The sequence below is a fragment of the Bison bison genome, unplaced genomic scaffold, assembly GCF_000754665.1.
Source record: "Bison bison bison isolate TAMUID 2011002044 unplaced genomic scaffold, Bison_UMD1.0 scf7180017864110, whole genome shotgun sequence".
Classification (NCBI taxonomy): Eukaryota; Metazoa; Chordata; class Mammalia; order Artiodactyla; family Bovidae; genus Bison; species Bison bison.
The window spans coordinates 147,498-174,818 of NW_011494682.1; the positions used below are offsets into that span (position 1 = coordinate 147,498).

Sequence of the window (27,321 nt, forward strand, 5' to 3'; positions counted from 1 at the left end):
GTATGGAAATATCCCTTTCCTGTCAAAAAGTGTGTTCTGAAAATGAAATAAGAGAAAAGTCTATAAATATTGTTTTTTATGAATGATTCAGCATAAGAAGTTACAGAAACAAAGTATTTGAGAACAGTTCTTGCCAAATAAGTATTTAAAAAGTTTTTAAACCCGTTCTCTTTTGTTGACATTGCCTTTCCTTTAGCCTGTTAACGACCTAACAGATTATTGCAGGTCTATTTGCAGTATGATTTCTCATTTTTAAAATTATAGGACTAAATAATTTTAGTACCAATCAAATGGATATTATTTTGAAGAACAGTAGAGGCTCTTTGCTTATGTGTTTTAAAAAACATGCCATTTAAATTATGTTTTTATGTGTACCCTTTTTGCCCTACTATTGATCTTTACTGCTTATGTTCATTCGAGTACCTTATTTAATATTTTCATGTTTTCAGGAATCTCTCTAAATGTTAATTATTTTGAGGTTAGAAACATCTTAATTTTTTTGTTTTAGGAGATGCTGAAGAAGTGTCACCTTTGTATGGAATCAATAGTACAAGCCAAAGATAGACAGGCTGCTGAAGCAAACAAAAATGCCAGCATTTTATTAGAGGAGTTAGACTTGGAAAAGGTAACCTTTCCATATGATAACCTTTACATATGAAAAATATTATCTACTTTTTTCCTTTCTGCTTTTCTTCCTCCTTATTTGTAATCTGTGGTTTTTTGCTTTGTTTTGCTTTTGCTTTAAATTATGTTCATGGTTTTCTCTCCAAGTTTGGCTCAACTGGTAGAATTGAGTATTTTAAATATTGTTATATCATTAAAGTAGTTTTCTTTATGGTTAAATTAACAAAATGTTATTGTAGGAATTGCATTGATCTGGAAGTGAGAGAGCCTGGCCTCCAGTGCTCAGTTATCTTAACAAATGTTCTGTTAATCCCCATCCAAATCTCTTTCAGGCATACTACAGCATCATCCCCATTATTCCTGCAGGGAGTAAAATACTCCAAACATTGTATAGTTTGGACAGACCCATAGCTGCTTCTTTACTCTCTGTTCTATCACTAACTGTCCTCTAGAATGTAATATTATAGAAATAGTAATCATAGAAGGAAAAGAATTGGTTGGTATTGAATATTATAGAATATATATTCTTCCATGTTTTTTCTTTTTTAAAAAGGTTAAAAATGCTCTAAAGTTTAACATGAAGTTTTAAATATGCAGTGATAGTGGGGCTGGAGCACTGGCCCCTCCCCCACGCAGCTGAAAATCCACATGTAACTTTAGAATTGGGCTCTACGTATCTGCCGTTTCAAGTCCATGGATTTCAACCAACTGCAATTTGTGTAGTATTGTAGTACTTACTTATTTTAAGGAGTTTGCATGCAATGGGCCTGTTGAAGCCCATGTTGTTCACAAGTTATTTGTATATTAGAATATTTTTCATTAGAGTCAGGTACATTCTTTTTGTTTAGACTTACTATATTAAGCTACACATTTCATCTTGCATGAAGAAAATAAAATTATTTTAAACATTTTTTTCTAAAGTCAATGTAAAAATACTCTATTTTCTGAAAAATATATTTAATATTAAGGTTTTTCATTAAAAAAATTTTTCTAGTTTATATTCTGATCAAATAAAAATTAGCTTTTTCTTGGCCACTTTGAGGTTTTAATTGAATATGAACATATTGTTATAATCACTGTAACGATTGTTACAGTGATTGTTACAGGCTATTATAATACAGTATTATAGTATTATAATATCCTGAGAACAATTTGTTATAATCACCGTAACGATTACTTTACTTGTCTGGAAGTTAGAGAGCCTAGCCTCTATAATGCTCAGTTATCTCAACTAATGTTTTCTTAATCCTCATCCAAATCTGTACTACATTGATCCTGAACCTTGTAATTTGTTGCCAACAGATTTATCAGAAGTACCAAATGCACTAGGAAGACATACACGACCAAGGCATAACCAGCTAGTGAAATATGACCAGTTCCATCTAGTATTTATTTAATGTTTACTAAAATACCAGGCGATATATAGGGCCAAATTATAGGAGAGAATGTAAATTATTTGAGTCTTCTCTATAAAAGTGTTATTACCCTCATATTACAGATGGAGAAACTAAATCTATGGGATAATAAGTAATTTACCTAATCTAGGATAGGATTTAAATCTACTTTTTTATTCTAAGTTCCCTGGTTTCCTTGCTCCCCTTAATTTGAAGTCCACCTGCGTTTTAGTGCTTCCTCCTTACAGTATTATAATGTCCTGTTTTTGTATTACTCTCTCATTTTTAAATGTTAGATTCTCTAAGTATTATTTAATGATACTGTTTCTTTTTGCATTGTTATAAATCTCAGAAGGGCTTCCTTGGTGGCTCAGTGGTAAAGAACCCTCCTGCCAATGCAAAGGACACAAATTTGATCCATGGGTCAGGAAGATCCCCTGGAGAAGGAAATGGCAAGCCACTCCAGTATTCTTGCCTGGGAAATCCAATGGATAGAGGAGCCTAGAAGGCTACAGTCCTTGGGGTCACAAAGGAGTGGGGCACGACTTAGCAACTGAACAAAAACACAGTTGTAGAAAGCATCCTTTTTTTTAGCTGAGACATAGATGTCTGTTTTTAAATAAAATTTTTGTTTCATCCCTTTGTTGTTTATACGTTACATGAAATACATTTAGGAATATACTGCAAGCCTGTGGATTACAAAGTCAAACAGCATTTAGGCATATGTCCAGTTGCGCATGTCTATTCTTAACGTGAATGGGTTTTTCTTTGTTAGAATATGTGCAGTGTAAACTGTGAACTCTGCAAAGTTGACTCATATTTTAGTCTCCCTTTCACATCTTTCTACTCTTCTTCCCTTCTTTATTTTCATGTTCTGATATTCTAAATACTACAGTTTACTTGTTTGTCTCTCTCTACCACTAGAGTGTATGAACCACAAAATGATGCCTGGCATGTTAGTAAACATTTGTTGAACACATAAATATTCATGTATGTGAAGATAGTATACTTGAAAAATAAAAGAATGATGTGAACATAATACTCTAATACTTGCTTTTCCCACTCTCAATAACTGAAAAATATTTTCAGTTGATAGTGATTTATAACTGCGTAATATACTACATAGTAAGTTTCCAGTATTGTCACTACACATAATGTTGCAATAAACATTATTATACATATTTTGCTATATTTTGGCACTTTTATTTTTATGGAATAAGTTTCTTTCTTCACATGAGTCAGTATATTTTAGATTTGATACTTCCAGAATATTTCCCTAATACCATCAGCAGTACATAAGTGTTGTTTCCTTGAATTCTTGCCAGCCTTTCTTAACCTTGATGTTAATGTTTTCAGAGCCTCAGATTTAAAGCAATTCGATAGGAACTTCCTTCAGTGTCATTGCATATTTCCCCATAATATTAATTCTTAATCATAAATTAATTAGATGTAAATTATTCCATATGCATTGATACTTTATAAGCAGTTTTGAATGAGGGTGGTATATAGATAGAATTTTAGATTATGGAGGAGACTATTCTGCCTGAACTGCAGCTTCTTTCTAGTGTATTTGGTAAATTATCGGATTGAGATGTGTTACGGTTTGGTTCACAATTTTTTGCTTATGATTTACATCTAGAAAAATACACCTTTTTGCCATTTGAGACTTGGTACATTCTGGCTCCACCATTTCTGGTTTAGAAACATCACTGAAGTTGGTCTTATTTAGTTTAACTTGGATGTTCTACATGGATAACTTATTACTTTGATCAACCTTTCTAATTTGAAAATGTTGGTTAATAGGTTTGTGAAAATTGCTGCTCAATACGGCTTGTTATATTTATCAGATTACCTTATGCTTATGCAGCAAACATTTGATTCACTGACTATTTACTATGTGCAAGAGTTCATGCTCTGGAGCAGTTCCTCTGGTCTAACTTTGGAATACTCGCAGTTAGTTGCTTGATCTCTTAGGACATTAACAACTAGGTTATGCTTTGGGCTGTTAGAATCCATGGTGGATGTTATTGGTCTGCATTTTTAATGTTTTTACCCCTGTACTTTATCACTTCTTATTTCTCCCCTTTGTAAACTTTCATTAATCTTTTAGGGAATTATGTAGGGTATATTTTTAAAATATTTCTAATGGATGTTTTCTTTTTTGTCCGTTTTTGAACTGATTCATATGCCCACCTCACAATCACAGTTCTATACATTTCATTCTCTGATTATCACCTCTTTTCAGCTTTACTCCCTCTAGAGTAAAGCTGCCTCCAACAATCCTGAAAACATTCTGTCTACCAGTAAATAGTCAGATCCATTTATAATGCCACCCTTCACTGGCCTGACTCTTCTTTTTCCTTATTCTTACCTCAAGCCTAGTAACTAAGTTTCTAAGAGGGGGGAAAAAAAGCATCAATCTTGATGACTAATTTTACTTTAAATGTGTGACAGTGAACCCTTTAATGCTGCCCAGTAGTCATACTATATATTTCCCTAGTTTATTCTGCCTCTCATCTAGACCACTGTTTCTTTCTCCTTTATCCTGTGACATCTAGTATATCCTCTTTTTTCAACCTCAGTTGATGATCTTGCATCCTACTCCAATCAGTGAGAAAACCGAAGCACCAGAAGAAAACTGCCAGAGACATCCCCCCTGTACCCATATACCTCCTACTAGTTACTGGATAAACTTATTGTAACCAATCCCTCCAATTGTGAGCTAGATCATATTTTCTGTCTGCTATGGCTTACTCAAAAACATTGTTGTAGCAATTGTCTTTTCTTCTACATCATTTTGCTCTCTTTCCTGAATCATCCTCATCAACATGTACATTTCTTCATCCAGTCTTAAGAAAGCTTTTGATTTCTCCAGTACCTCTCTCCTGCCCCTGTTTCTTTGGCTGCAAGCCCATTTCTGTGCTCCCATTTGCAGCAGAACTCCTTGTCTACTTTGGTAATTTCCAATTCCTTTTTTCTTGAGTCTACTCCTGCTAGGTTGTCACTCCCTCAGCTCTACCAAACTATGTTTTTATGGTCTCCAGGGACTCTCATGTAGCTAAATCCAATGATTACTTCTCTATCCTTATCTTACTAAACCTAGTAACACGTGACATACTGTCTTTACTTAGCCTCCATTACATTACACACTCTTGGTTTTTCTCTTAATCTTTCTGAGTTTTCCTTCTTGTGTCTCTAGTTCCTCCTCATCTCTTCTCTTAATTGGTAAGCCATTTAGCTTTTTACAGGATCTTCTTTATCCATTGATCATCTCATCCGGCTTCTTACCTTTATATAATAGCTGATCCAAAATCTATATCTTTAGCCCAGACCTCTTCCCTACACTCTAGTCTCTTATATCCAGCTAGCTACTCAACATGTCCTTCTGGAAACCTAATTAAACATCTCATACTTAATGTCCAAATATGAACTCCTGATCTTTGCCTACTCCAAACCCACAACTCTATAATTGCCCAGGCTAAAAATCTTGATATGATCTTTGATTTTTTCTCCACTGTGTTGCAAAATTGAGTGACCTTTGCCTTGGATCTCTATCTGAAATCCTAGTCTCTATTCATCTCTTCTCACTCTGGTTCAAGTCACTAATATCATCTCTTACCTTTATTTCCACAGTAGTCATTTAACTAATCTCCCTGATTCCATCACTGCTCTGCAATCTGTTCTCTGTTTAACACTTAAAGTGATCATCTTGTATCACTTAGACCAGATCACTCTTTTGCCCAAAACCCCACAGTACCATTTCACTCAGAGTAAAAGATAAAAGTTTTAAAAATCCCTTTTGGGATGTGTCTGGTGGTGAAAGCAAAGTCTGATGCTGTAAAGAGCAGTATTGTATGGGAACATAGAATGTTAGGTTCATTAATCAAGGTAAATAGGATGTGGTCTGACAGGAGATGGCAAGAGTGAATCAGTGAACTAAAAATGGATGGGAATGGGTGAATTTAATTCAGATGACCATTATATCTACTACTGTGGCAAGAATGCCTTAGAAGAAATGGAGTTGCCCTCATAGTCAACAGGAGTCTGTGATGTAGTACTTGGATGCAATCTCAAAAACGACAGAATGATCTCGGTTCGTTTCCAAGGCAAACCATTCAGCATCACAGTAATCTAAGTCTATGCCCTAACCACTAATGCTGAAGAAGCTGAAGTTGACCGGTTCTTTGAAGACCTACAAGACCTTCCAGAACTAACACCACAAAAAAGATTTCCTTTTCATCATGGGAAACTGGAAGGTAAAAGTAGGAAGTCAAGAGATACCTGGAGTAACAGGCAAGTTTGGCCGTGGAGTACAAAATGAAGCAGGGCAAAGACTAATGGAGTTTTGCCAAGAGAACATACTGGCCATAGCGAACATCCTTTTCCAGAAACACAAGAGATGACTGTACATGTGGAGAGCACCAGATGGTCAATACCAAAATCAGACTGGTTATATTCTTTGCAGCCAAAGTTAGAAAAACTATATACAGTCAGTGAAAACAAGATTTGGAGCTGAGTGTGGCTCAGATCATGAACTCCTTATTGCCAAATTCAGACTTAAATTGAAGAAAGTAGGGAAAACCACTAGGCCATTCAGGTATAACCTAAATCATGTCCCTTATGATTATACAGTGGACGTGACAAATAGATTCGAGTGATTAGATCTGTTAGAGGGCCTGAAGAACTATGGATGTAGGTTAACATTGTACAGGAGATGGTGACAAAAACCATGCCCAAGGGAAAAAAAAAATGCAACAGGCAGAATTGTTGTCTGAGGAGGCCTTACAAATAACTGAGAAAAGAGAAATGAGAGACTTCCCTGGTGGCCCAGTGTCTAAGACTCTGAACTCTCAATGCAGGGGGCCTGGGTTTGATTCCTGGTTAGGGAACTAGATCCCACATGCCACAGCTAAGACCCAGTGTGTATATATATATTTATATTTTTAAGAGACGCGAAAGGCAAAAGTGAAAGTTATATCCAACTGAATGCAGAGTTCTGAAGAATAGCAAGGAGAGACAAGAAAGAAAGCCTTCTTAAGTGAATAATGCAGAGAAACAGAGGTGGCAAGAATATACAGACGAACTGTACAAAAAAGATCTTAATGACCCAGATTACCACAATGGTGTGGTCACTCATCTAACGGCAGACATCCTATAGTGTCAACTCAAGTTGGCCTTAGGAAGCATTACTACAAACAAAGCTAGTGGAGGTGATGGAATTTCAGTTGAGCTGTTTCAAATCCTAAACAATGATGCTATTAAAGTTCTGCACTCATGCCAGCAAATTTGGAAAACTCACCAGTAGCCACAGGACTGGAACAGGTTTTCTCTTTCTATCCTAAAGAAGGGCAATGCCAAAGAATGTTGAAACTACCACACAATTGTGCTCATCTCACATGCTAGCAAGGTAATGCTCAAAATCCTTCAGCCTAGGCTTCAACGATATGTGAACCGATAAATTCCAGGTATACAAGCTGGATTTAGAAAAGCCAAGGAACTAGAGATCAGATTGCCAACATCTGTTGGATCATAGAAAAAGCAAGAAAGTTCCAGAAAAACATCTACTTCTGCTTCATTAATACACTAACACCTTTGACTGTGTGAATCACAAAAAACTGTGGAAAATTCTTAAAGAGATGGGAATACCAGACCACCTTACCTGTCTCCTGAGAAATATGTACGCATGTCAAGAAGCAGGTTAGAACCAGACATGGAACAATGGACTGTTATGGAATGGTTCAAAACTGATAAAGGAGTACCTCAAGGCTGCATATTGTTACCCTCCTTATTTAACTTATATGCAGAGTACGTCATGCAAATTGCCAGGTTGGATGAATCACAAACTGGAATCAAGATTGCTAGAAGCAGTATCAATAACCTCAGATATGCAGATGATACCACCCTAATGGCAGAAAGCCAAGAGGAACCAAAGAGCCTCTTAGTGAAGGTGAAAGAGGAGAGAGAAAAAGCTGGCTTAAAACTCAACGTGCAAAAACCTTAAGATCATGGCATCTGGTCCCATCACTTCATGGAAGATAAGATGGGGAACAATAGAAACAGTGACAGACTTTCTTTTCTTGGGCTCCAAAATCACCTGCAGATGGTGACTGCAGCCATGAAATTAAAAAATGCTTGCTCCTTGAAACAAAAGCTGTGACAGCCTAGACAGCATACTAAAAATCAGGGACATCACTTTTCTGACAGAGGTCCATATAGTCAAAACTATGGTTTTTCCAGTTGTTATGTACACATGTGAGAATTGGACATTAAGAAGGCTGAGCACCAAAGAATTGATGCTTTTGGACTGTGGTGCTTGAGAAGATTCTTGAGAATCCTTTGGACAGCAAGGAGATCAAACCACTCAATCCTATAGGAAATCAGTCCTGAATATTCATTGGAAGGACTGATACTAAAGCTGAAGGTCCAACGCTTTGACCACCTGATTCAGAGAACCAACTGTTTGGAAAAGAGCCTGAAGCTGAGAAAGATTGAGGGCAGAAGAGTAGGAGGCCACAGAGGATGAGATGGTTGGATAGCATTATCAACTCAATGGACATAAGTTTGCGACATTCCCAGTGACAGTGAAGGACAGGGAAGCCTGGTATGCTTCAGTCCATCTGGTCACAAAGAGTTAGACATGACTGAGCAACTGAACAACAAGAACAACTACAGTGTCATTTCCAGCAGAGTAAAAGATAAAAGTCTTTAAATGCCCTGTTGGACCTTAGGTAATCAAGACCACTGATATGCTATCTGAAGTGATTTTCTACTATTCTCAATCAAACTGGCCTACATAAACATGCCAAAGAATGTTCAAAACTACCACACAATTGCACTCATCTCACATGCTAGTAAAGTAATGCTCAAATTCTCCAAGCCAGGCTTCAACAGTACGTGAACCGTGAACTTCAAGATGTTCAAGCTGGATTTAGAAAAGGCAGAGGAACCAGAGATCAAATTGCTAACATCCGTTGGATCAGAAAAAGCAAGAGAATTCCAGAAAAACATCTATTTCTGCAATATTGATTACGCCAAAGCCTTTGACTGTGTAGATCACAACAAACTGTGGAAAATTCTGAAAGAGATGGGAATATCAGACCACCTTACCTGCCTCCTGAGAAATCTTTGTGCAGTTCAAGAAGCAACAGTTAGTACTGGACATGGAACAACAGACTGGTTCCAGAATGGGAAAGGAGCACGTTAAGACTGTATATTGTCACCCTGCATATTTAACTTACATGCAAAGTACATCATGTGAAATGCTGGGGTGGATGAAGCACAAGATGGAATCAAGATTGCCAGGAGAAATATCAATAACCTCGGATATGCAGATGACACCACCCTTATGGCAGAAATGGAAGAAGAACTAAAGAGCCTCTTGATGAAAGTGAAAGAGGAGAGTGAAAAAGCTGGCTTAAAACTCAAGATTCAAAAAACTAAGATCATGGCATCCAGTCCCATCACTTCATTGCAAATAGATGGGGAAACAGTGGAAACAGTGTCAGACTTTATTTTTGGGGGGCTTCAAAATCACTGCAGATGGTGACTGCATCCATGAAATTAAAAGACACTTACTCCTTGGAAGGAAAGTTATGACCAACCTAGATAGCATATTGAAAAGCAGAGACATTACTTTGCCAACAAAGGTTCGTCTAGTAAGGCTATGGTTTTTCCAGTGGTCATGTATGGATGTGAGAGTTGGACTGTGAAGGAAGCCAGGTGCCAAAGAATTGATGCTTTTGAACTGTGGTGTTGGAGAAGATTCTTGAGAGTGTCTTGGACTGCAAGGAGATCCAACTAGTCAGTCCTAAAGGAAAGGAAATCAGTCCTGAATATTCATTGGAAGAACTGATGCTGAAGCTGTAGCTCCAATCCTTTGGCCACCTGATGCAAAGAAGTGACCCTGATGCTGGGAAAGATAGAAGGCAGGAGGAGAAGAGGACATCAGAAGATGAGATGGTTGGATGGCATCACTGACTCGATGGACATGAGTTTGAGCAGGCTCTGGGAGTTCGTGATGGACAGGGAAGCCTGGCATGCTGCAGTCCATGGAGTCGCAAAGAGTCAGACCCAACAGAGCGACTGAACTGATCTGAACTGAGAGGAAACTTAGGTACTTTTGAAAGATCAGCAAAAGTTTCTAGGGGGCAGATACTATGCAAACAAATTCTATATCTCCAGTTTCCATTTGTGTTTTTTCCTGAAATCCATCTGCTTGAGAAAGTATCTCTGATTTTCTATAGATTCTCCTTAATTATTTATCTTTCCAAAAACAAAAATCTTATCTCTTATCCAAGAGAATGTAATTATGGTGCATTGCCTCTGGATGTGAAAACTTTCAACGTGGCAAAACCTTTCAGTCACCCTGAACAGGGATTATTTCAAAATGGAGGAGGGGTGACTAACAAAGGCTGGAGACTAAAAAAATGAAATCAGACTGTTTCTCAAGAAACTTAAGTCTGATTTGGCTTATCAGCTTGTCTCTAAGCACTGGTTTCATTAGTTAGGCTATTGTGACATTTTCCATAAACTGAGTATCACTGTTTTGACATATATTTAAAATGCACATAAAATATATAGATAGCTTCCCAGGTGACACCAGTAGTAAAGAATTTGCCTGCCAGTGCAGGAGATGCAGGAGAGGTGGGTTCGATCTCTGGGTCAAGAAGATTCTCTGGAGGTGAAAATGGCAATCCACTCCAGTATATCTTGCCTGGAGAATCCCATGGACAGAGGAGCCTGGTGGGCTCAGTCCCTGGGGTTGCAAAGAGTCCAACATAACTGGGCATGTGAGCACAGCTCAGCGTTCTGTAAATGTATACTGTTGTTAATTTATCCCCACCCTGGATCTCACCACATGAATTTGCCTGTTTCCTTTTACTACCATAGTAATCAACTTTTGCAATGGAAAGTATTAAACCTGTATTTTTCTACTAGAGGTAGACATTTTATAGAATATATTCTTAGGATAAGCAGTTTGTAATTTTCATAGAAGGCTTTCAAATTACCTTTCCAAAAACTCTGATATTTATACCAATGGCACTGTAGGAAAGAATTCATTTTCCCAAACTTTTGCTATCTGATACCTCTTATAATCTACATTTCCTTAGTGACTATGGAGTTATATATATCTTTATCAATCATCCATTTTGAAATTAGGTTGTCTTTTATCATTAATTTGATCTTGACATTTAAAAATAGTATCTTCTCTTTACAGTGACTTGAGTATGATTTTGATCAGTGAGTTGAACGAAGATAACTTTGAATTTTATGGTATCCCAGTACCTTTATGATGAATGACATTATGTGACAACATTTTTCCAATGAAAATTCCAGTGTTATAATTCTGTTTTATTGATTCTTTAACAGTTAAGGGAAGAAAGTCGAAGGCTGGCTTTGGCTGCCAAACGAGAAAAGAGAAAGGAGAAGAGACGAAAGAAAAAGGAAGAACAAAGAAGAAAACTAGAAGAAATTGAAGCCAAAAATAAAGAAAACTTTGAACTCCAAGCTGCTCAAGAAAAAGAAAAACATAAAGTTGAAGGTATTTTCTCTAAATCGTCTAATTTCTTTCATATAATGCTTTCTATTCAAAATTATATTTCATTAAATATAAATAACTTAAGATAACATTAAATATCAATGAGTCAAGATAACAGTAGATCTTTTATTAAACCCAAAAGTATTTCTATGCCCTTTTTATTTATTGAATTCATCTCAACTTTCCATTGTAAACAATTCCAAACCTATACACAAGTTGAAAGAATGACAAAACAAACACTTGAATACCCTTCACCTAATTTAAAAACAAACATTTTACTATATTTGCTTTATCTTTTTCTCTAAGTGTATATACATATTTTTTTCCTTAAGCTATCTGAAAATAAATTGCTGATTTCTGACATTGCACCTGGAATAAATACATAAAATCGTAAAAAAAAAATTATCAGTACTTCCATAATTTCATATACAGTCAAGACCATGTTCAGATTTTTTCTTAAATGAGGAAATCACTTTTAATTACTTTCTAACTAAAAATCATTTGAGGTAAGGATAACGTTAGAAAGAACCATTGTCATTAAACCACCATATATGTATGGTGTGTATTTCCCTCTCTTGCAGTCTTTTATTTTGAAAAATTTCAGGCTACAGAAAATTTTAAGAGTTAGTATGATGAATACCTTCAAGTCACCTAGATTCATATAACATTGTGGCACGTTTATATTTTTCCTCTTTTTTTTTTGAATAGTCTTATATATACTGTACACAACAATAACATTATTACAATTGAGAAATTGAATAATTATGAATAATATGTAATATATAGTAACGTATTCATTCCTAAAATAATTCCAAATTTTTAAAAAATGTTTATATATTTGTCTGCACCAGGTCTTAGTTGCAGGACACAGGATTCTTTTTTATTTGCGGCATATAGAGTCTTTACTTGCAGTATGTAAGATTTTATCTGTGGCATGATGGATCTAGTTCCCTGACCAGTAATCAAACGTGGGTCCCCTGCATTGAGAGTATAGTGTCTTAGCCACTGGACTATCAAGAAGGTCCCCTGAAATATTTTTTTATAACTTCCTAGTATATGTTATTTAGAACTTAGGAACAGAGAGGAGAATAGATAAATCATATCCATCTCATCACTAGTGAATGATGGAATGACTGATGACTTTATATCTAAAAGTAGTAGTAGTAAAGTAGCCTCTCGGTTTATTTTTGTCAAGTGCTTAAAGCTAAATGTATGGCCAGAACACTAGAACTTGCTAATTCGGTATTACTGCTTCTACAGATGAACCTGAAGTCTTGACAGAGCCTCCAAGTGCCACAACCACTACTACCATAGGTATATCTGCAACCTGGACCACTTTGGCAGGTTCCCATGGTAAAAGAAATAATACCATAACTACGACCAGTTCAAAGAGGAAAAACAGGAAAAATAAAATTCCTCCGGAAAACGTTCAAATTATATTTGATGATCCACTACCAATCTCATACAGTCAGCCAGAGAAGGTGAACGGAGAGTCCAAGAGCAGCAGTACCAGCGAGAGTGGAGATAGTGATAACATGAGAATTTCCAGTTGCAGTGATGAAAGTAGTAACAGCAACAGCAGCCGAAAGAGTGACAATCATTCACCTGCTGTGGTCACTACCACTGTGACCAGCAAGAAACAGCCATCAGTTCTGGTTACATTTCCAAAGGAGGAGAGAAAATCTGTTTCTGGCAAAACTTCAATAAAGTGAGTTCCAATTTTTATTTTCACAATTTACAGTATCGTTATGAAACACTTTGTTGCTGAATTTTTTAGTAAAGCAGTCAAATGAAAAAGACAAAGTAAGTGTTAATCTTTGTTCTAAAGAAGGCACACTTCTTTAAAGAATTACTATGTAATTTCTTCATTTGGGTTGTTAACCCATGAAGTATCAGTTATGATTTTTCAGAGATTGTTATTGTATTTCAGTTCCGCTATATTTGACTTCTAGATAATATCTTTTTAAAATTGCCCCTTCATATTATGCCTAGTATTGGAAAATGAAAAATAAATTTTTCATTTATTCATAATATTCAGAAAATAAAGAATAAAATCATGTGTTAGTTTGCTGTTATCATTAAAAAATTCTTCATCTGTTCTATATTTGTTGTTGTTGTTGTTCTATATTTAATTTGTGTTTTTCCTCTTTGTTAAAGATTGTCAGAGACTATCAGTGAAGTGACCAGTAATTCTCTCTCCACTTGCACAAAATCTGGTCCATCTCCCCTTTCCTCTCCAAATGGGAAATTAACAGTAGCAAGTCCCAAGCGTGGACAGAAGAGGGAAGAAGGATGGAAAGAGGTTGTAAGGAGGTAATTGATTATTTCTTTGTTTTTCTCATTCTTTTTATATGTGCTCTATTTCAAAAAGAAGTATAGTCTACCTTGTGATTAAATTCCCCAGCTGTTCCAAATGCTGCAAACAAACTGGTGGCCCAGGGCTGCCAATGGAGACAACCTATACTATATTTTATATGGAAAAAAGTATATGTTAATACTTTCAAAGCTGGGAGATTTTACATAAAAAGTTAGGTCATTGTGTGTCTGCTTCACCTGCATAGATATGGCTTTTGGTAGTGAACTAATTTCTTTAAGGTAATAGATTGTCTTATTCTTCCTTGTAACCTTGAAGCCCAGTAGGTAGTGTCTATCACATGCTTATAAATATATGGAGAATAAATAAATATTGGTTTTAAACTATTCTTGTCTTCAAATCATAGAATATTTCTACTTCAAGAGTTTTAGAACTAAAATATTTTACTGTATTTTGCTTAGGATTTTTAAAATAATGTGTGTTAAAAAGTAAAACAGTATCCCAGAAACTGAAAGGTGGTAAGATACCACCTACCCAGAAAGGATGTGATCCAAAAAAAGTATAATGTTCATTTCTTTTCCTGTTTTCGGCCAAGACTTCCCCTCAACCTCCATCTCTGTCTTCGTCTCTGTCTGTCACATGGCTATTAAACTAATTCAAATCGTAACACCAGAGTTCATTCTCACTGTTAGTCACTCAGTCATGTCCGACTCTTTGCAGCCCCATGGACTGGGACTCACCAGGTTCCATTATCCATGCTCTCATATAAAAAGATAATTCTGGTTTTTGCATGCAGTTTTATTTATTTTTGGCGGTACCAGGTCTTCATTGCTGTTGCGGGCATCTCCTGTTGCAGCACTTAGGCTCCTCTTGTGGTTTGTGGGCTTCACTTGTTATAGCAAACAGACTCTGGAGCACTCAGGCTCTCTAGTTGTGGGTGCCTGGGCTTAGTTGTCCCAGGGCATGTGGGAATCTTAGTTCCCCAACCAGGGAACAAATTTCCATCCCCTCCTTTGGAAGGCAGATTCCCAAACATTAGACCACCAAGGGAAGTCCCTGCATGCATCTTATATTATAGTATACAAACAAATTCTTAACTAATTTAAAATAATGATCCCTGAGTTATGTTATTTAAGGGAAAAGGAATTATCAGGTGACTTAGTTATATATATAAAAGGGCAGAGAGGCAAGGTTTTTTAAAAAATTCTAATTTAATATTTAATCTATTGTGAATAAATAATTTACTTATTCATTGAAGCCTAATTGGCTCATTCTTTTTATTGGGAGTTATACTGTTTTTCTTTTAGAAGTATTCTTTAGTTTAGACTTGTAAGAAATTTATATCTACCTTTGCTGAATCTGAGTAATTTTGTGTTAGGTGGGTTTTGCTTTTTGGAATTCCAACAGGCTTTTCTGTTTCCTCACACAACTAAACATACCTTAGCAAGTGTCCATATTTGTGGATAATCATTTGAAGGCCTCTAGAAGAATGCAGGAAAACATGAATTTTCAGTATCATCCTTTCAGTTAAATATTGGGTAATAAAAACAAGAATATAAGGTGCAAGTCAGACACCTAAAGGCACTCACAAGAAACCTTGTTAACTCCTTGGGCTAGATTAGACACCCCATCAGTGTGTCTCTATGATACCCTGTTAGAGCACTTACGACATCGTGTTATGTTTCTTACTTGGTTTCTGCATAGTCATTATATGTGGGTGGGAACCCGTCTGTCTTATTTGCCATTAGTAGTTGCGTTTACACAGTGTATGTCTACATGGATGTGCTTTGTAGATCATAATGAAGGGTAAAAGTCAAAAAAGCAAACAGTTTTTGGTAAACTAACTCTCTTTTTTTCTGTGGCTCTTAGTTGCCTTGTATCATTTAGGATGAGACTAGGTAGAAGAGGCTTATTCAACAATGTTCTGCATTTTTTATTATAAAATTAGTATAACTGTCTTAATTACAACCATTGATATTTATGATTTATCTTAATTTATTTTTCTAACCATTAAACAGGTCAAAGAAAGTATCTGTTCCATCAACTGTGATATCCAGAGTGATTGGAAGAGGAGGCTGTAATATTAATGCGATTCGGGAGTTCACTGGTGCACACATAGATATTGATAAGCAGAAGGACAAGACGGGAGACCGGATAATAACTATAAGGCAAAATTTTGTCTCTTTTTTTTTTTCCCTTTATATTTATTGCATTAGAGCTTAAAAATTATAGACAAGCATTTGAGTTTTCAATGGAACTTTGTATTTAATAGCCTACTTTTAAATGAGAATTTGATTCATTTTAGAGAAAATAACTCTTAAAATTTGTTTTTCTAATTTATATGTTCTTATGAAGTATTTCAAAGGACTTTAAAAGAATTTTTCTTTTTTGTGTGTATGACAAAGATTTGAATAATTTTTCCTTATATAAACATTTAATAAGGCATTCTTAAAACTTATTCTGAGAATTTTTTAGAAGGAATGGATTTCTAACACATTTTAGTAGTTTTCCATCTTTCTCTTAAATTAGCATTTGAGATGTATTATTCTCAGATTGTATACTTAGAGTATGAGCTCAGTAATAGATTTAAATCTAAAGTAGATATTTGTTTTGAATTAATATTTGAGTATTTCTAAGCTGTAATATCCTTAAAATAAAGATGATATTGTAAGAAATCATAAATTTGGTTGTGATAGACTGGTGCCCTTCATAGTAATAGAGGAGCTGATAGTTTAATAACTTGCCTCAACAGGAAGAAGGCAATTAACTCACTCTGCTTTATACTTATTCTCCTCTCCTATCTTTTTTATGCCTCTTCTTGGGTAGGTGTGGTCACACTTGCCTTATCCAGAGAAGAGGGAAAGCAGAAACCCTCCACCTCTGGGTTTCCATAAGGTTTTCCTGTCAATCACATATACTCCTAAACATTGAAGACTGGGTTTTGACCTTATTATGGCCATTGTTGGCATTATCAGGATTCTTCTCTCATTTTGAGACATCTGTCCAAAATAGTTAAAATAATCACTCTACTTATAAAGAAACCAGTAGTAAACATGCTGTAAATAGTCATTTTACATACCTGAATTTAAAAGACTGTTTTCTTACTCAGTGATATTATTGTTCTTGCTTACTTGTACTGTTTTTAATGTTGATCAATTGTTTAACTTAATGGTAACAGTATGGATTATGTAGGATTTTAAGTGCAGTGATTTTTCGATCTAGAATGTATTTCACAGTAGGAAAATGATTGCTTAGCCTGAGGAAACAATAGTGAAATTAAATTTTTTGGAAAGAAGTAATGTTTCTCCTTTGAAAAATATAGTGGTGCGTTGGACAGTTTATCACTTTGCTTGCAAAATACCTCAAAAATAGAAAACTTGCTGCTTACCTTTTAATCTGTTCTCTGTATATATGTGCATACATATGCAGTGCACACACAAATGAATTTAGGCCTTATATATCTTAAAAAGGGGAAATTGGACCTAATTTTTTTTTTTTTTGATCAACTTGTAGGGGTGGCACTGAATCAACAAGACAGGCAACTCAGTTGATCAATGCTCTGATCAAGGATCCAGACAAAGAAATTGATGAACTCATTCCAAAGAATCGTTTGAAAAGCTCCTCAGCAAATTCCAAAATAGGGTCATCAGCACCTACCACCACTGCTGCTAACAGTTCCTTAATGGGAATTAAAATGACGACTGTAGCTCTGTCATCAACATCTCAAACTGCCACAGCACTTACTGTGCCTGCAATTTCTTCTGCATCTACTCACAAAACCATTAAGAATCCAGTGAATAATGTGAGGCCTGGTTTTCCAGTTTCTCTTCCATTAGCATATCCTCCTCCACAGTTTGCACATGCTTTGCTTGCTGCTCAGACTTTCCAGCAGATCCGTCCACCAAGGTTGCCCATGACCCACTTTGGAGGTACTTTTCCACCAGCTCAATCCACTTGGGGTCCTTTTCCTGTCAGGCCTTTGAGCCCTGCCAGAGCTACTAACTCGCCTAAGCCTCACATGGTGCCTCGCCATAGCAATCAGAATAGCAGTGGTTCTCAGGTGAATTCAGCAGGTTCTTTAACTTCAAGTCCAACAACTACAACCAGTTCATCAGCTTCAACGGTGCCTGGTACATCTACAAATGGCAGTCCGAGTTCACCTTCTGTTAGAAGGCAGCTTTTTGTCACAGTTGTGAAGACATCCAATGCCACCACCACAACGGTCACAACCACAGCAAGCAACAACAGCACTGCACCCACAAATGCCACATATCCTATGCCTACTGCCAAAGAACACTACCCAGTATCATCCCCATCTTCCCCGTCACCACCAGCCCAGCCAGGAGGAGTTTCTAGAAACAGCCCTTTGGATTGTGGAACAGCATCTCCAAATAAAGGGGCATCTTCCTCTGAACCGGAAGCAGGTAGTCCACCAGTAGTAGAAACAACAAACGGTAGACCTCCAAACAGCAGCAGTTCTTCTGGGAGTTCATCAGTTCATTCTACTCAGCAACAGCCTCCGGGATCTGCTTCTCAGGAGCCAAGACCACCTCTTCAGCAGTCTCAGGTTCCTCCCCCGGAAGTCAGAATGACTGTTACTCCTTTAGCAACCACAAGTTCTGCTCCAGTGGCGGTGCCTTCTACTGCCCCAGTGACTTACCCTATGCCTCAGACACAAATGGGATGCTCCCAGCCTCCTCCTAAAATGGAACCACCTGCTATTAGACCACCCTCTCATGGCACAACTGCCCCTCACAAGAATCCAGCTCCAGTGCAAAATTCATCTGTTGCAGTCCTCAGTGTCAATCACATTAAAAGACCTCACAGTGTTCCCTCCTCTGTCCAGCTACCTTCGACCTTAAGTACACAAAGTGCTTGTCAAAATTCAGTACATCCAGCAAATAAACCTATTGCTCCCAATTTCAGTGCCCCCTTACCATTTGGGCCCTTTAGCACATTGTTTGAAAATAGCCCGACTTCTGCTCATGCCTTCTGGGGAGGATCTGTTGTTTCATCTCAGTCAACACCAGAATCTATGCTATCAGGAAAATCCTCATATTTGCCAAATTCAGATCCCTTACATCAATCTGATACTTCTAAAGCTCCAGGTTTCAGACCACCATTACAGAGACCTGCTCCAAGTCCCTCAGGTAAGGTGGTATTTTCTGACACTCTTCAACCTGCTCATTTACACAGATGATGCAAAAACTCTGGTTATTTTCTAGTACTTTTACTCTGACTAGGCCAGATGGACAAACTGTTTTACTAAATCAAATGCTGTTGTGAGTATTGAGTGTATTTAGTATGGCATTATTATTTTTTTTAATCTTTTTAGAAACTGCAATGGATTTTACCTTAAATTTACCATAAGTAAATTTCTTCATCAGATACATTTTTCTCTCTCAAAATAAAAAAAACAATCTCTCATATTTTAAATTAATAAGAAATGCCATCAAAAGTTTGCTTTTTCAAATAAAAACTACCACATATTTTTAAAATTTTATTTTACTTCCGCTTTACAGTCAACTCTACCTTCAATCTGCACCCCCCACCCTCCTCTGATATCCACAAATCTGATCTTTTTCAGTGAGTTTGTTTGCTTTAAATTCTACATATAAATGAAAATATAAACTTGTCTTTCTCTGTCTGACTTGTTTTACTTAGTTTGATGCCCTCATGGCACATCCATTTATCAGAAATGGCAGAATTTCCTTCTTTTTTAATATATATATGGCTGAATAACATCCCACTGTGTGTGTTTATATGCCACACACACACACAGTGGAATATCCATATTAAAAAAAAAAGTGTATGTGGGCCACAACTGCTTTTCCATTCATCCATGAATGGATACTTAGGTTTTTTCCCATGTCTTAGCAATTATAAATAATGCTATTATGAACATGGGAGCGTAGGTATATTTTCAAGTTAATATTTTTGTTTCTTCTGAATATATTTCCAGAAGAGGAATTTCAGGATCGTTGTGGTAGTTCCATTTTCAGTTCTTAAGAAGATCCTCCTGTTTTCCAAGACACTGTTTTCCATAGTGTCTGTAGGCTGATCATATTTCAAGTGCTTACTTAATGAGCAGATGTAGCTGGTAGCTGCCATATTGCACAGTGCAGATGTTGAACACATCTGTTAACATAAAAAATTCTATTGGGCAGTGCTGATATTTAAAGAAGATCTAAAGATCTGGTTTTGAGTGGTTGCTTTTTCTTTTTTAACTTTTTACTTTGAAATTTTTTTATAGAAGTGTTCTTCTATAACTTCTATAATTATCCCAACTTCCCCTAGTGTAAACATCTTACATAAACATGATATATTTATTAAAACAAAGAAATTAATATTGGAACACTATAACTAACTAGACTAGAGACTTTATTCATACTCCACAATTTTCCAATAATGTTCTTTTTCTATTTCCATGCTTTACTGATGTCTAAAAATATTATTTATGCCTTTACAGAAAGGTTGCCAACTTGATGTGTGTTATTGAAGAGATGACATTCTGGGACTAATGGGAACTGATTGTTATGTTTACCTATTAGCACATAAATGTGATGAACATGATCAGTAAATATTTCTTTGCTGGGAGTTGATTGAAACATTTTTTATGAATTTTCAAAAGCAGTTTCTCTTGAGTCCTAAAACAATAGAATCGATATAATTTATTGTAAAGCTTCATATGCTAATACATTGTAATGCCTTTTTTTTAAATTTTATTGGAGTATATTTGATTTACAATGTTGTGTTAGTTTCAAGTGTACAACAAAATGAATTAGTTATATACATACATATATCCACTCTTTTTAAGATTGTCTCCCCATATAGGCCATTACAGAGGAGTAGGTAGAGTTCCCTGTGTTGTACAGTAGGTTCTTATTATTTATTTTATATACAGCAGTGTATATATGTCAATCCTAATCTCCCAGTTGGTCCCTTACCCCCTGGTACCCATAAGTTTTGTTTTCTACATATGTACAGAGCTACATCTGTAACTTTATTTTTGTTTTGTAGATAAGTTTTTTTTATTTATACTCTTTTCTTGGATTCCATATACAAACTATATCATATATCTGTCTTTCTCTGTCTGACTTCACTCAGTATGACAATTCTAGGGCCATCCATGTTACTACAAATGGCATTATTTCATTCTTTTTTACGGCCGAGTAATATTTCATTGTACATATGTACCGCATCTTCTTTATCCATTCCTCTGTTAATGGACATTTGGATTGCTTATATGTCCTTGCTATTATAAATAGTGCTGCAGTGAACATTGAGGTGAACATATCTTTTCAAATTATGGTATATGCCCAGGAGTGGGATTGCTGGGTCACATACTATGTTAATCGCTCAGTCGTGTCCAACTGTTTGCAACCCCATGGACTGTAGCCTGCCAGGTTCCCCTGTCCATGGCATTTTCCAGGCAAGAATACTAGAGTAGCTTGCCATTTCCTTCTCCAGGAGATCTTCCCGACCTAAGGATCGAACCCAGGTCTCCCACATTGCAGGCAGATTCTTTTACCTCTGAGTCAGAGACCAGGGATCACATAGTAGCTGTTTTTAGTTTTCTAAGGAACCTCCATACTGTTCTCCATAGTGGCTATATGAATTTACATGCTTACCGATAGTGTAAGAGGGTACCCTTTTCTCCATACTCCCTCCAGCATTTATTGTTTATGGGCTTTTTGATGGTGGCCATTCTGACCAGTATAAGGTGATACCTCGTGTAGTTCTGATTTGTGTTTCTCTAATAATTAGTGATGTTGAGCATCTTTTCATATGCTTTTTAGCCATCTGTATGTCTGCTTAGAGAAATGTCTGTTATTTAATTTTTTAAAGTTGGAATTTAGTGAAAATACTTCACTTTTCAAAAAATGTAACATCTAGGTAATATGTTCAGTTCAGTTAAGTTGCTCAGTCATATCCGACTATGCGACCCCATGACCACAGGACGCCAGGCCTCCCTGTCCATCACCAACTCCCAGAGTTTAACCAAACTCATGTCCATTGAGTCGGTGATGCCATCCAGCCATCTCATCCTCTGTCATCCCCTTTTCCTGCCTTCAACCTGTCCCAGCATCAGGGTCTTTTCAAATGAATCAGCTCTTCACATCAGGTGGCCAAAGTATTGGAGTTTCAGCTTCAACATTAGTCCTTCCAGTGAACACTGAGGACTGATTTCCTTTAGTATGGACTGGTTGGATCTCCTTGCAGTCCAAGGGACTCTCAAGAGTCTTCTCCAACACCACAGTTCAAAAGCATCAAATCTTTGGCACTCAGCTTTCTTTATAATCCAACTCTCACATCCATACATGACCACTGGAAAAACCATAGCCTTGAAGAAACAGATCTTTGTTGACAAAGTAATGTATCTGCTTTTTAATATGCTATCTAGGTTGGTCATAACTTTCCTTCCAAGAAAAGCATCTTTTAATTTCCTGGCTGCAATCACCATCTGCAGTGATTTTGGAGCCCCAAAAAAATAGTCAGCTACTGTTCCCACTGTTTCCCCATCTATTTGCCATGAAGTGATAGGACTGGATGCCATGATCCTAGTTTTCTGAATGTTGAGCTTTAAGCATACTTTTTCACTCTCCTCTTTCACTTTCATCAAGAGGCTCTTTAGTTCTTCTTTCTGCCATAAGGGTGGTATCATCTGCATATCTGAGGTTACTGATATTTCTCCTGCCAGTCTTGACTCCAGCTTGGGCTTCATCCAGTCCAGCATTTCTCATGATGTACTCTGCATATAAGTTGAATAAGCAGGGGGACAATATACAGCTTTGATGTACTACTTTTCCTATTTGGAACCAGTCTGTTGTTCCATGTCCAGTTCTAACTGTTGCTTACTGACCTGCATACACAGGTTTCTCAAGAGGCAGGTCAGGTGGTCTGGTATTCCCATCTCTTTCAGAATTCCCCACAGTTTATTGTGATCCACGCACACAAAGGCTTTGGCAAACTCAATAAAGCACAAATAGATGTTTTTCTGGAACTCTCTTGTTTTTTCGATGATCCAGCAGTTGTTGGCAATTTGACCTCTGGTTCCTCTGCCTTTTCTAAAATCAGCTTGAATATCTGGAAGTTCATGGTTCACATATTGCTGAGGCCTGGCTTGGAGAATTTTGAGCATTACTTTGGTAGCATGTGAGAAGAGTGCAATTGTGCGGTAGTTTGAGCATTCTTTGGCATTGCCTTTCTTTGGGATTGGAATGCAAACTGACCTTTTCCAGTCCTGTGGCCACTGCTGAGTTTTCCAAATTTGCTGGCATGTTGAGTGCAGCACTTTCACAGCATCATCTTTTAGGATGTGAAATAGCTTGACTGGAATTCCATCACCTCCACTAGCTTTGTTCGTAGTGATGCTTCCTAAGGCCCACTTGACTCTTCACATTCCAGGATGTCTGGCTCTAGGTGAGTGATCACACCATTATGATTATCTAGGTCATGAAGATCTTTTTTGTATAGTTCTCCTGTGTGGCCACCTCTTCTTAGTATCTTCTGCTTCTGTTAGGTCCATACCGTTTCTGTCCTGTACTGAGCCCATCTTTGCATGAAATGTCCTCTCGGTATCTCTCATTTTCTTGAAGAGATCTCTAGTCTTTCCCATTCTATTGTTTCCTCTATTTACTTGCACTGATCACTGAGGAAGGCTTTTTTATCTCTCCTTGCTGTTCTTTGGAACCCTGCATTCAAATGTATATATTGTTCCTTTTCTCCTTTGCTTTTCACTTCTTTTCACAGCTATTTGTAAGGCCTCCTCAGATGGCCATTTTCTTTTTTGCATTTCTTTTCCATGGGGATGGTCTTGATCCCTGTCTCCTGTACAATGTCATGAACCTCCGACCATAGTTCATCAGATCTAGTCCCTTAAATCTATTTCTCACTTCTACTGTATAATTGTAAGGGATTTGATTTAGGTCATACCTGAATGGTCTAGTGCTTTTCCTTACTTTATTCAATTTAAGTCTGAATTTGGCAATAAGGAGTTCATGATCTGAGCCATAATCAGCTCCCGGTCTTGTTTTTGCTGACTGTATAGAGCTTCTCCATATTTGGCTGCAGAGAATGTAATCAATCTGATTTCAGTGTTGGCCATCTTGTGATGTCCATGTGTAGAATCTTCTCTTGTGTTGTTGGAAGAGGGTGTTTGCTATGACCAGTGCATTCTCTTGGCAAAACTCTATTAGCCTTTGCCCTGCTTCATCCTGTACTCCAAGGCCAAATCTGCCTGATACTTCAGGTTTCTCTTGAGTTCCTACTTTTGCATTCCAGTCCCCTATAATGAAAAGGACATCCCTTTTGGGTGTTAGTTCTAAAAGGTCTTGTAGGTCTTCATAGAACCATTCAACTTCAGCTTCTTCAGTGTTACTAGTCAGGGCATAGACTTGAATTACTGTGGTATTGAATGGTTTGCCTTGGAAACGAACAGAGATCATTCTGTCATCTTTGAGATTGCATCCAAGTACTGCATTTTGGATTCATTTGTTAACACTATGATGGCTACTCCATTTCTTCTAAGGGATTCTTGCCCACAGTCATAGATATAATGGTCATCTGATTTAAATTCACCCATTCCAGTCCATTTTAGTTTGCTGATTCCTAAAATGTCGACATTCACTCTTGCCATCTCCTGTTTGATCACTTCCAATTTGCCTTGATTCATGGACCTAACATTCCAGGTTCCTATGCAGTATTGCTCTTTACAGCGTCAGACCTTGCTTCTATCACCAGTCACATCCACAACTGGGTGTTGTTTTTGCTTTGGCTCCATCTCTTCATTCCTTCTGGAGTTATTTTTCCACTAATCTCCAGCAGCATATTGGGCACCTACTGATCTGGAGAGTTCCTCTTTCAGTGTCCTATCTTTTGCCTTTTCATACTATTCATGGGCGTTTTCAAGGTAGAATACTGAAGTGGTTCGCCATTCCCTTCTCCAGTAGACCACATTTTGTTAGAAATATGTTAAGAAAGACTAAAATTTGGAGAAGAAAATGGCAATCCACTCCAGTACTCTTGCCTGTGAAATCCCTGGACAGAGGAACCTGGTGAGCTGCAGTCCATGGGGTCGCAAGAGTCAGACACGACTTAGCAACTAAACCACCCACCACCACAAAGTGAATATATGCCTAAAGATAACATGTGAAAGGATATTTGCCATATACTAGCTAGTTTTTTGGGGGGCGGTAGGGGTGGGAATTAACCAGGAAGACTTGGGATTTTCCATCAACTTCCATTTTATATTTATGTATAATGACCATTATTTTTACTAATACTGTAAAACTATGAATAATACTACTAAATGTTAAAAACATACTAAAATTAAGATTTAGAGAAAAAGGAAATACCGGTTTTTTTTGAAAAGTATAGGAGAAGGACACAGTCATAGGGAGGTGAAGTTTTAAGGGGTATACAGTGATTAGAGCCAAAATTAGCCATGAAGTTCAACTTGAGAGTCCATCAGAGGGAAGTATTAGATTCAGGTCAAGACAGGCACGTTTGCCTTCACAGCTATTTCTACCACTATTTCTACACCCTAGAAAGGGAAAATTAATGCAGTAATAGCACTCAATATGTAGAACCATCATGTCAGATATATCCTTTATGCCTATACATTCTATTTTATCTTTTTGATGCAGCCATCAAGGTTCACACATTGCTTTTGGCTACTATGTCTCTTTGATCTCCTCCAGTCAAAAACATCTCACCACCTTCTTTTGTTCTTATCCACATTGAATCCTTTGAAGAATGTCCTACATTTCAGATTTGCCTGTTTTCTCAATCCATGGTTACATTTTGATTAAACATTTCTAGCAGGAACATCAGATAGGTAATGTTTGAATCTCACACTGCATCATATCAGGTGGTACTCAGTAACAGACTGTCTGAATTAGCTATGGAAAGCATGGTCACTTTAGTTAAGGTGCTGATCATCAGATCTCTTTATTACAAGAGTATATCTACAGTCCTTTTTTTCTGTAGCTTTTTTATTTCATTTTTTGAAGGTTTTTTTTTTTTTTTTTTTAAGTAGCACTCTTAAGTTCACAGCAAAATTGAGAGAAAAGTACAACGATTTCCCATACCATCTGCCTCCATACAGGCCTAGCTTCTTTTATTACCAACATCCCACTCTAGAGTAGTACTTTTGTTACAATTGATGAATGTACATTCACACATCCTTATCAAAGTCTATAGTTTACATGAGGGTTCACTCTTGTAATGCTGTACATTCTGTGAATTTGAACAAAAGTCTGGTGATGTGTATTCACCATCATTCTATCATCCAGAGTATTTTCAGTATCTTAAATATCCTCTGTGATTTGCCTACTCATCCCTCCCTCCCCTTAAGTGTTTTTTTTTTTAATGTTTATTTATTTTTAATTGATTGATTTCTGTAAGTTTTTTTAAAGATAAAATTTGATCCAACTCCTTGCCCATCAAACCTATGTAAATTCTAGTGTTATATTAAATCTCCATGTTTCTATAATAAATAATAATCTGTCAAAATTAACATTAAATATAAAATATTTTTCATGTTAATTTCCTTTTTATAGCTATCTTTATAAAATAAAGGGGGAGGTAATGAGTCAGTGAACTGGAAGAAGTAAACAAGGAGAAATTTTTTTAATAATCCAAAATATATTTGCATTTATTAGGAACCTCTTGGAATTTTAGGTTTTTCTAGTTCAGTTATATATCTTAAGGATAACTATTATAAATTATGATTTATCTTCTACGTTGTAGGTATTGTCAATATGGACTCGCCATATGGTTCTGTAACACCTTCCTCTACACATTTGGGAAACTTTGCCTCAAACCTTTCAGGAGGTCAAATGTATGGACCTGGGGCACCCCTTGGAGGAGCACCCACAGCTGCTAACTTTAACAGACAACATTTTTCCCCACTTAGTTTGTTGACTCCATGTTCATCAGCATCAAATGGTGAGTAATACACAGTAATTCTAGAGGAAGAGTTTGCCTTTATGTTCCCTTAAAAAAAAGTTTTAAAGTTTTTCAAAGTTTGGAGTTTTTAAGTTTTAAACCTCTTAATAAGTTAAATACTATACCTGGAGAAGGGAATGGCAGCCCACTCCATTATTCTTGCCTGGAGAATCCCATGGACAGAGGAACCTGGTGGGCTATAGTCCATGGGGTCACAAAGAGTGGAATGGGACTGAAGTCCCTTCAGTTCAGTTCAATTCAGTAGCTCAGTTGTGTCCAACTCTTTGCAACACCATGAATTGCAGCACACCGGGCCTCCCTGCCCATCACCAACTCCTGGAGTTCACTCAAACTCATGTCCTTTGAGTCAGTGATGCCATCTAGCCATCTCATCCTCTGTGGTCCCCTTCTCCTCCTGCCCTCAATCCCTCCCAGCATCAGAGTCTTTTCCAATGAGTCAGCTCTTGGCATGAGGTGGCCAAAGTATTGGAGTTTCAGCT

The 27,321-nt window shown here is 36.9% G+C and overlaps 1 protein-coding gene across 5 annotated transcripts in view; it reads left to right on the forward strand.

Annotated features, from left to right (window-relative positions):
* ANKRD17 (ankyrin repeat domain 17) overlaps nt 1-27,321 on the forward strand; it is a 167,154-nt gene that overhangs the window by 126,079 nt on the left and 13,754 nt on the right. For all 5 annotated transcript variants that reach the window (XM_010839078.1, XM_010839075.1, XM_010839079.1 and 2 more), the window contains 7 exons: nt 509-625; nt 11,388-11,559; nt 12,817-13,264; nt 13,714-13,869; nt 15,889-16,038; nt 17,384-19,020; nt 26,624-26,821. In XM_010839078.1, coding sequence (XP_010837380.1) covers nt 509-625; nt 11,388-11,559; nt 12,817-13,264; nt 13,714-13,869; nt 15,889-16,038; nt 17,384-19,020; nt 26,624-26,821 — 2,878 coding nt within the window. The remainder of the gene's footprint in view (nt 1-508; nt 626-11,387; nt 11,560-12,816; nt 13,265-13,713; nt 13,870-15,888; nt 16,039-17,383; nt 19,021-26,623; nt 26,822-27,321) is intronic.